This window comes from Acyrthosiphon pisum, chromosome A1 (assembly GCF_005508785.2).
Source record: "Acyrthosiphon pisum isolate AL4f chromosome A1, pea_aphid_22Mar2018_4r6ur, whole genome shotgun sequence".
Taxonomy (NCBI): domain Eukaryota; kingdom Metazoa; phylum Arthropoda; class Insecta; order Hemiptera; family Aphididae; genus Acyrthosiphon; species Acyrthosiphon pisum.
This window is the reverse complement of record NC_042494.1, coordinates 95,343,747-95,355,606: the sequence shown is the minus strand read 5'-3', so window position 1 is coordinate 95,355,606 and position 11,860 is coordinate 95,343,747. Positions and strand designations below refer to the sequence as shown.

The 11,860-nt window shown below is 32.0% G+C and overlaps 1 protein-coding gene across 2 annotated transcripts in view; it reads left to right on the top strand.

Annotated features, from left to right (window-relative positions):
- Window positions 1-2,450: 2,450 nt before the first annotated feature.
- LOC100161504 (acyl-protein thioesterase 1,2-like) overlaps window positions 2,451-11,860 on the top strand; it is a 10,570-nt gene continuing 1,160 nt past the window's right edge. The window contains exons 1-6 of one of the 2 annotated variants that reach the window (XM_008182888.3): window positions 2,451-2,612; window positions 2,686-2,758; window positions 2,926-2,957; window positions 8,515-8,580; window positions 9,777-10,074; window positions 11,146-11,313. In XM_008182888.3, the coding sequence (XP_008181110.1) occupies window positions 2,708-2,758; window positions 2,926-2,957; window positions 8,515-8,580; window positions 9,777-10,074; window positions 11,146-11,313 (615 nt within the window). In that variant the 5' untranslated portion in view covers window positions 2,451-2,612; window positions 2,686-2,707. Of the gene's footprint in view, window positions 2,759-2,925; window positions 2,958-8,514; window positions 8,581-9,776; window positions 10,075-11,145; window positions 11,314-11,860 lie in introns of both variants that reach the window. The other variant, NM_001162647.2, reaches the window with a different exon arrangement.

Genomic DNA, 11,860 nt, shown 5'->3' with positions numbered 1-11,860 from the left:
TTATCATCAATTTTCGATTGATGGATTTTTTTTTACGTTACCTCTGGTCTCTGGAGCTGACTACACGCAAAATAATTTTTAAAAGAACAAACGCAAAATAAATTGTGGAATCATACCTATAGGTACAGTAGAACATATATTGAACTTCATTAAATTTAGATGTTTTATATTATTGTTTCTGGTCGTTTTTTATTTGCTTTCATAACACGTCATATTATAGTATTTAGATTAATATGTAATTATACTTACAATATTAAATTTCGTATACACCATACTATATACTCTGTTCAGGTAGAGTTAGAAGAAGGAGGGGGGGGGGGGGTACGTAGAAGTACCGATTTTTATGGGTCTGGTAGCAAGTATTTAAATAAATACTCTGGCTTAGATTTCCTAATTTCTGTTAATATTTGTCAATAAAAATTGAAATACTCGCTAGATTTTTTAATCCATTTCTGAATATAAAAAAAACTTAAACGAACGCAAAAAGTTTAGTAAAAAATATCATGTGTTCGATAGAGTGCCTAATAATATTTATATATTTCCTTAATTTTATTTTTAGTTATTTTTAAATATAATATTCCTATAGATAATTAACGGGTTCGCACACAATATCGGAAGAGTAATCATAAATAAACAATAATATACAATAGTATTCAAATGTATACTTGAGATCTGTTACAACGACGGCGTAATATTTTTAAACTAACTAGAAAACTTTAATAATTATTTAAACTGTTAAACTGTCTAACCGAACCACCCCGTGGCCCGTGCACACGGTTATATCATAGCGCTGGTGGTATTTTCGGTATACCGCCGCGGTATTTAAAAAATGCCGATATCCGGTATTTTCGGTATTCTAGAATACCGGTATGCTTACCGTGAAACAGTAATTACCGTTGTTACCGTAAATACCGTATATCTACTTTTATTATTTTTATATAATCGTAATGACATAATATAATAGCCCTCACACAGCATTTGGGAAATGATAATATTTTGTGAATATTTTGGAGTGCTTGAATAATGAATATTTGACTAATAATAAATTATTGCACAAAAATGTTGACTCAATATTTTTATAATGCTTCCATGAAAATGATTTTTAAAAAAATATGTTTATAATGTTTTGTAAATGTTTTTTACAAAATATTTTTCAAAAGTGAACTTCTTGGCCAAAAAATATAAATAAAATATTTCCTTATTATTTACGCAACTTTTTCAAATATTTTGACAACTATATTGTTTTCCTGAAAATATTTATACCATAGTTGGGAAATATTAAAATGCTGTGTGGGCCGTACCCTAGGCTTAAAACTTAGAAACACTGACAAATTTTCCAAAGTATGGTATTTTCGATAATCACCGAAAATACCGTATAACTGGTAATACCGTAGATACTGGTAATAGACAAATACCGGATACCGGTATCAAAATTTGAAATACCGCCTGCAGCCCTATTATATCATGTACATATAAATATGTACATAAAATCATTTAACAATCGTTTGTCTATATTGTGTACTAATTATAAATATTACTGTACCCAGTAATACAGGTACCGTATACGAGATCACATATATTTTCACTTTTTAGTTTACACATAAAAAGATTAAACTTTTCCGTCTAAATTGGAATTCACGAAGCACAGACGTGAAAAATTAATACGCTTATACCGTCAGCGACACGCACGCACATAAAAATGTTAAAACATTATACAAGTATAGGTATGAGATTGCGATTACGAATTACAGTGATATATCGATAACCGATAAAATATATGTTTATAATATAATATTATAATTATTTTACAATCTCGCACCGTCGGTTCGAATGCGTTCCACTACAATAATAATATGTGTTTAGACGGTATACAATATCATAGGCGGTGGACTGTGGACAACACACAAACGCGCGAGCACGCGTTTGAGTACATATTATTATTATTATTATAGGTATACAGAGTGATTCACTTAATATCAAAGGTAAACTTCGATAAGGCGTAGATATTATTGGGGAATATTTTTTTTGGACAATTTAAAAAAAAAATTTTTTGGAAAAAAAATCATATTATATTTTAACCATCGTTGTGCCTAATAATATTTTTCAAAAAAACGTTTACTTATACCATTTTGGTAAATTGAATGTTTGTCTTTAAGAGAATCACCGCGTATACGTGACGTATACTTGACTTTGGGTGTGCGTGTGTGCGCGCGCCGCCCGATCACAGTTTCCCTGTGCGCGTGATTTATTTATTATTATTCTTTTTTTCATAATTTTTTATTTTTTGTTGAACCGTAACCTATTAATTATGAACGCGGGTGTACTATACTACACACAGAGATAAGGAAAGTGGTAGCGGTAACAATTATTATTATTACCTTCTGTGTGTGTGTGTGTGTGTGTGTGTGTGTGTGTGTGTGTGTGTGTGTGACCGCAGCTCGTCCGAACCGAGATTAGAGGGACCGGGGATAAATATAATAGCCGAGGAACATCGGATCGAGACGACCAGTCATCTTGCGGGCACGAAACACGCGGTCCACAGCATCCAACGTCCATTATTCTGCAACAGCTGGACATACATTGTCGTGGTTTTCACCCGCACCCCCCCCGTGGTAAGCGATCTCTCGACAACAATCCGTTTTCGGCCACGTTCGTCGTCGATATCATAGTATTATATTTTTAAAGGACTGAATACCCATACAAGAAAATGTCGGAAGACGCATTCATCGTATCGCCCACCAGAAAACACACGGGCACCGTGAGTAATATAAGATACAATATAATAACAACAACAATAACTATTATGACATGATGTATTTCGACTCGACAATATTACATACTATACCGCCACATTCGACGAAAGCAATTATTAACACTTACTTATATTATATACCTATAGTTATCGATTCGATTTTATGATTTCAGATCATATTCTTGCATGGACTCGGCGAAAATGGGTACGTTAAAACACCATTTATATAATATAATTTAAAAACACAATTACAAACAATTTAACCACTTTCAAAGGCACTTAGTTGCGTAATTTCGGGTTTTATTAGGTAGGGGCAAAAGTATTGACCAGCCCATATGGTCTAAACAGCTCACTAACTATTTTCCACTCATAATTTTATCTCGAAACAACCCCCATCTTAGGTAACTTTATTTTATGTCTGAGGAAAAAATAGCCTCATTTATATAGCAAAAAAGACTCGGAGGAGCCAAATTAAACCAGCTGCCTCAGTCCATTGCCTCGGTGGCATCATTTTAAATTTTTCTAGAAGGGTCGAACAAAACATTCAATTACCATAAAAATTGATTGACAAATCAGACATTTTTAAATAGGTACATTCTATTGTAGAGACTTCTTAGAGATCGTGTATACATATTTTAATAGCGATTGTTTTATTTTTAGAATTTATATTGAATCAGAAGACCAATGAGTATATATTTCGAACTAATATCTATAATTGATTACTGTCTTGACAATAATTTGCTATAGTATCCACACAGTATTATTATGTTTCCTCAGTGTTAAAAAAAAATTATTGTTATGTTTTTTCACCAACAATTTGGCCGTTCTTAAATTCAGACGGAGGCAAATGCCCACCTTGCCCCCACCCCTTCAAAGCCACTGCTTGGCTTAAAGACTGGCTTTAAGGCTGTCTTAAAGAGCCGCAGCCCACACGCGTAACCCTGTCCTATGCACTTGCCTATAATTATTATTATTGATGTGCGCGACGAGTTTTCGTCCGTCGAAACTCGTTGGTAACGCATTCGAACAATTATTTTTCTCTACATTTCTATAATAATATGCAATATTATAATATAGGTACACCTATTTATTATATTTTTTTTAAGTTTTTAAACTTGTTTGTTTTGTTACCGTAAAATTTTCATTAATATTGTCTAAAGAGGTTTACACATTCTATTAATATGTTACAAACCGGTAAATGTGCTTATAAAACGTTCACCGGAGTTCGTTTGTGGTTAAATAAATCGCAGTAATTATAATAATATGTATTATATACATGTATTATACTCACACACATACACCCCAACTCTATACATATTTATATATTGTGATTGCAAGAGAGAAGATTAATCCTCGTGTGTAAATTATTTTTAAAAAATATACACTTCATTTTTTATTTATTTTAATTGGGTCCAAGAGTTCTTTTACTCCTGTTGCATTTTTGATGCGTTTATACAATAATGATTTATTCAAATCCTGGGGAGAAAAATTCAGAAATTAATGTTTTTTTGTTTTTAAAAAAAAATGTTAATTTATTTATTTTTTTTGAACAATATTATTGTTAAATCCAATCCTGAATTTGAAAAATTGTTAGGGTCGTATAGCTTAGGTACATATTATTATCATGATTTTTGAATTTAATTTCGCAAAATGTGCGCATTATTAATTTAATGAAATTCTAGAACAAGTTATGACAATATTATTATTACACGATATGATGTATTATTTCTTTTTCGCAATGTTCACATAATATTATCACGATCGGACCAACTAATTAACCGACGATGATAATAAACACAATATATAGGTATAGGCTAACCTTCTGTTCGTATAACAAATACTTGTACTGTTCTCTATTGTTATAATAATATAATAATTGAACGCTGCATACAAAAAGATAGGTACCTATGTACTTTCATTTAGTTTTACAAATGTACTTCAAGTCACTTCAAAAAAAAGTGTTCAGAGGTTAAACTTCCATAATTAAGACTCTTATAGTGCTCATGTTCAGTAACATTTTTAGAACAATTTTTTTACATACTCGAGCTATTTAAAAACAATAATTGACTAACCTCTGTTAATCTCTGTACAACTATTCGCTAAGTTATCATACATTTGTGACTTATTTACCTTAACCTGACAATCGTGATTTCGTTTATATTAAATTAACTAATTATAAAATGGCACAAAACAATAATATGCGTTATGTACACGTACTTATAACAGTATATAATATACGTGCACGTCTTATAGTAGGTACCTACCTACATATATTTTATTCAAATAAATCGAAAAATAATAATATTATATTCTGTGATCTTACTGTGAAACTTCCATGGACGAGAAAAAAATTGGTATTATAGAGAATTTCGTTGTTCTCAATATTAATTAGATTTCAAATTAAATTAATTCGTTCTAATTTGGGTTTTATTCTCAAAAATGTTTTGTTAAACAGAACATTTTGTTATATATTAATATGGAAGTTTCGCTGTACCTATAAAATAATATTACGTTAATAACATAATTATATATTTATATAACATGGAAGGACGTGGAATGTGTAGTAATCGATAAATCGCTACTGAGTCGAAAATTGGTAATCAATTATTAAGTCTGGTACCTTTTTTTTCGAACTCTGCACCCGAAAGTCTGATATTACATATACTGCAATTTACAGTTTAAAAATAAACCGCGTCTCGTTTTTAGCTGCAAGAATGATAGGTATTTATTGCCCTCTCATCGTATTATATTATTTTCGTGGACGACGAATTATTATTATTTTTCACGGCTGGTTGTAAACAGTTTCACACCTCCCTACACGGCATAAAAACATTTCTTAACTATGGTAAAAATATTTTCAGAAAAATAATTTAACTGTGAAAATATTTTTAAGAAAAAGTTTTATAAATAAATAGAAAATATTTTATAAAAACCATTTACAAAACATTTTAATCATATATTATCAAGAAATATTATTATGGAAACTAAAAATATAAAGTCAAATTTTTTATGCAATCATATAGTACAATATTTTGTCATTATATTAAGAAAATATTTATACAATATTATTAGTCAAATATTGCACTTAAAATTATTATCATTTCCCGAATACTGTGTTGATTGTTTCCGTCACCCGGTGAACTCTTCGCGTAAATTTCCACGCACTGCGTTCCATCAGAGGACGTCCACAATTGCGTCGAATTATCGGTTTTATTTTACAGCACAGCAGCCTACTGCTCTTATAGTGGTTCTCGTTTAGTTTATCACCTTTAGTTACCTACACATTTTTCTAAGCGTGCTAAAAGTTATCTCCCGATTATGTAACAATAATCAGTCTGAACTTTGGTGCTTTATCACGGTGTAAGTGTGGTATATGGTGCGGTTATCAACACGAACAAAATATATTTAAAACATTATACACTGTAAACGCGTTAGACCGTGTTGAAAAATAGCGAAAAATATACGCGCAGGTATAATACGACCACTTATTTGTCGATATACTATTCTGACTCGAATGAGATGGGACGATGGATTTAATTGTTTGTAACCTTAAAGCGTGTGTTACGCATATATACCAGCTATATACCCGCGCGATAGAGCCCGAGGTTGTGCGGTTGAAACCACGTTTTAAATTCCTAAGAAAAAACTCCCATGCATATAGGTAACGATATTACAATATAATAATGTATGTAGGTGGGATCCATGTAAATAGACATAATAATATGGTGGACAATAGATCGTACGACAACTGCAGATAGTGTATACGACAATATTGTTAGTGTCATAACTCATAACTCATAAAACACACTGTGTATATGAATAATTTAGATTTTATAAATTATGTGCAATAAATAAATACAATTAGGTACCTACCTATATACTTACAGAAAAAGTCATCTCAAAGTCTTGTCTATGGGACATTAGTGGATATTAGGATAATCCCCGGTTAAAAGTCGTGAATGCGTGTACGGAAAACGGTTGATCAGTCCGTTTAAAAATAATTAAATTATTAAAAAGTAGAAACGCATATTGTGTATACGTACAAAGTTTTCCCACACGGTAGTTGGATAAAGTCGGCTATAGGTTTAAAAGTTCACCTGGTTCAAAAGCTCATTGTTTGTTTCCTTCTCGATCTATTGCGTGTTCACCGTGTAAAAGACATAATATATAGGGAACGCCTTTATCACTGATCGGATTCTATAGCTATAATATAATTAGCTGTAAGAATGCAGATAAAAATAGCAGAGTAAACTACACATTAGTCTTAAATGCAACAAGGATTCCAACTACAGGATAATATAATAAATTGTGCTCTTCATAACTTCGCATATTGCAATATAAACTATTTTAGATTTTCGGTGATATTTCCGCAGTTTATGGTGCTATTTTTATTTTTTATTTGTAAATAAAATCGTGTTTATTTAATTTTACACGTATATTTGTTTTTCAGAAAACGTCGAATAGCATATTGAGGTCGTAGTTTGATTGCTTTGAGGATCAACATAATATATTTTTATTTGTATTGTTATTTATAATATTTGACTCAAAATAATTAATCACATAATGATCGTTCTTGGCAACAATTCAAATCTAAAATGTGCCTATTGTACATTGTATTAAAAGTAAAAAAAAATTTATCACTATTTTATTATTATTATTTCCTATTTTCTATAAATTTTTAAGGTACTTAGGCATATTATGCTATAGTTCTTAAAATATATAGTTTCTTTATAGTTTCTTAAAATGTCTATAAAAGCCGTGTATTGGTTATAGAATTTTTTTTTTTTTTTTGGTTTCAAGATGGCAGAGCACGTCGCTCGGAAAATACTCAAAACGAAATTTAAAAAATGAAAAAAATACTGATGGACGCCAAACGGAAAAAAATACCGAAAAATCCGCTCCTGTTTATAACACTAAAAAATTACACAGCGCAATATAATATTATAATAATTCACTCAAGTACAACTGATTATAAGTTTTTATCTATCATTTTATAACAATGAGAATTCAATTGAAAACTGTCGGCACATTCGGCACATTGTGTGCATGTCCACGCGTTATCGAATATTATTATTTATTAATAACTCGCGTTTTAAAAATATGATCTCCGATTCTAACATATGAGCAACACACTGCACCAGCTTTTTTACCATTATATTGTTTTATAATGTTGTTGTTCCCTACCGCGCGGAAGTACGATAGATGGAGATGGAAGATTGTTTCACAGTTTTCGAGTGTGTGACAGTGATCGGATACAAACACAACCATTCCGTGCCCGATTATTGCATAACGTTTTTTCTATTACAATATCACATAATTATCACTAACGTGATGATAATAATAATATGTAGGTAATAATATTAATCGCACGACTTTGAGAACTCTAGGGGTTAACTTACTAGTCGTTACACTTTGAGTCGCGTTTCTGTATAAAAAAAATATTATACATATCATAATAATATTATGATATGTATAATATTTTATCATTATTATTTTATTATTAAATGTAGTAATATTATATATCAACTATAACTATTATGATAATAATATATTGATTATAATATTATTATTATTGTTACTCTCCATGAGACATCGGGCTGAATTTATGTAGGATCCTATATTATTGTGACGTTATAATAATAATAATAATAATAATAATAAAAGACGATTTATAATTTGAAATAGTTTATTGATACCTATGAATAGCAATAGCGTATTGGTATATTATTTTATTCTGTGCCATAACTATGTTTTATTTACAGAGAAAACTGGAAGCACTTGCTTTCCAAAATGGTCAAGCCCAACATCAAAGTGGTCTGCCTTAACGCGTGAGTACAAAGTTTCTGTAGAAAACTGTTAGAACAAACTTATGATAAAAATATGCTCTTATTCAGTGTCAAAGCACAAATCACTCGGATAAAATTGCCAAACTTTACATATCGTCATTACAACACTCATTAGTAAATTGAATAATTAAAGTAAAATAATAATTGGAAAAAATCATAACCGAAATAACTTTTAAATAATCGTTGGTATTGCAAAATTTAGCTTAACGTGCATATTTTATTCCAAGAAACTTAAAGAAATTTAAATTTAAAGCGGAACGCAAGATACATTTTTCATTAATATGTTTTGTCGAGTTATACTCGTGTAATTTGTTTGACTTTATTAACACAAATTTATGAGTACATACCATAGAACTAAACATAATGATAATATGCAAGTGCAAGTTCACATGCGCATAAAATATAGTCAATCGGTGTTTAAGACGAGCGATCAAACATAATATGTTGATACCGTAGTTTATTCACTCGTTACCGGCGGTCGCGACACCGTCTCGAATCACCCTACCTTTTTTAAAAATATATTTTTCTTTATTTCCGATACGCACGCGTAACGAATATCATAACAAACTTAAATTTAAAAGTCAACAATTTTATATTATTTTCGACCCTCTTATTTTGAAGATGCGTTAAGAGGACGCTACCCATAGATACATTTGTTGTCTCCGTTTTACACAAGCACGACATAGCAGATTTCCGTTCACTAGTTTAATAGTGCGTATTTTTAATATTAGAGTGAATTGACATATTATCATAATTTTAGGTAAGAATATTATCTGTGCTTAAGCGTTGGGAATTTTTCAATATTTTTATTTTCAAGTAAGATATGTGTATGTGAAATATCAAAAATTAAAAATGCTCATATCTCGTTTGAAAATTAAAATATCGAATAAAAGCCAACGCTTAAACACAGATAGTGTTATTATCTAAAAAATGTATATGACAGGTCAATTCACTCTAATTTCAAAAATAACAGCATACTATTGAAACTAGTGAATGAAAATTTGCTATGTCGTAAGTGTGTAAGACGGAGACAACAAATGCATGGGTAGCGTCCTCTTAACGTTAGTTCTAACGTCCACTGGTCGTTGCGAAGTCATTTTCACCGTTTTCCTGGACTAACGAGGGAAAGCTCACACACGCCACTAAAATATGTGTTTATAACTCTCTCTGACCCACAGGAAGAAAATTCCACTCACGCTGAATAAGGGTTTCCCGACGGCTGCGTGGTTTGACCTGGCGTCGCTGGACGAGAACAAGTTGGAAGACGAGTCGACCATCATGCGGGCCGTGGACAAGCTGCACGACATCATAGACGAGGAGATCGCTTCATCCAAAGTGTCGTCCACCAAGACCATGTTGGCAGGTTTCTCTCAAGGTGGTGCCCTGGCAATGTATGCCGCACTCACCTACCACAAACGGCTAGCCGCCGTGATGGTCATGTCCAGCTGGCCGGTGCTCCGGCATACCATGCCTGATGTGAGTACTTATAAGATTTGGGCTCTGTAAACTGGGTGATGACTTAAATAATTGTAAGTTAAAAATAAAACGCGTCAACGGTCTATTCAAAATGATCAAAATTTAAAAATAAATCAATCTTCCCTATGTATATATATATACACTTTCCATCGAGACTGACAAAAATCGGTTCTTCTGCGCATCTCCACGCAACACTCTATCATAGGAGAACCTGTTTCGTGGGCAGGGTGACGCGAGGGGATGCGCAGAATCAGGGTATTCTCTCGCTGGTAAGAGTATAGATTAATCCAACGTCTATATTTTGTTCAGTATCAGATCGAGGTCCTAACCTAAACTATTCGTCAGTCGTCATCCAATGTATTTTTATCTTTATCACAGTTTTCGTATTTTTGTATTTAATTTATTAATTAACACCAATCCAGAAATAACAAAGTTTGATAAAAAGTTACAAGTTACATAATTATGATGTGAATAGATCTACCGTGTGGGCGAGCAGTAGTAGAATGACACAGGTTAATAATAATAACAGTAAAATTGAGAACAAAAAACATTAAAAAGAATAACGAAACAAAACAAATCAAAACGGTATTTTACATATAAATTACAAGTCACTATGTGAATGTAACAAATAATACTGAGGTAGAGGATAGATGTTAATGGTATTTACTTATCAAATGAAATAACAAAGTTAAAGCGAGTTATGGAAACGCGTTATGCCATTCTGCGTATAGGGTGGTTGTAGTTCATACAATGAGAATGGGTTTAAAACAATGATAGTTTATCTTGTTCCATTGACAGACACTCGAAAAGAGATAGAAGACAGAAAACCAGGGGCACTGACTGAGCCATTTAATAAAGATGAGATAAAATTGGTATTATTTTGCACTCGCCACATCGTTCACACGAATCCTTCGTTTCCGTTTGTGTCCGATATAAAGATTGAAAAATCACGAAACTCGATGGCGTGTGATGTAACCACCCAAGTCCATCGGCTTCCTCCCGAAACTACAATAGCATCAGCTGCCACTGCGGTCATATTTTGACAATATTTACCTTCTGTTTTCGTATCAGGCGGCCATCAACAACACCAACACACCGATGTTGCAGTGCCACGGGACCGAAGATCCGGTCATTTTCTACAAATGGGGATTGATTTTGTCCGAAGCCCTCAAGGAGATGAACCCCAACAAGTACGAGTTTAAGTCATACGAAGGTTTGATGCACGCCGTCAACGAACAGGTACGAACAATCGCGTAGAGAACTCGATCGATTGGCGACGATATTATTATAATAAACTAATCAACTAATCAACAGTTAATATATACGCGCAGTTATTATTATTGACTGTATTGTTTCGGTGAGGAAATAAAATATTAATTCCGTTTCGTCGATATGGACCTCGTATATAAGGTATAGCATCTACAATAATACGAGTGTTATCGTTGATTTAGTCGTAAATAATTTTTTTAATGAACGCCTAAATCCATCGTACCTGATGGATACATCAAACCTCTCCACTAATTCTACTAATGAACTTATGTGTACATAATATTGAAATGTTCACAATTAAAGGAGCACACAACACAAAAAAAAATTATTTAAATTATTTTTAAATGTTAAATTATTATAACTATGGCTATATGAAATGATTTGGTGAAAATCCAATGTAAAAAAATTATTACTTTAAGAGATATTAAGAAATGTAAAATAGCCACGTGACGTCATTGGGCCCTACTCATCGTAATTGCCTATCTTATATGTGTAAAAGTTCCTCGCTTCTCATAAC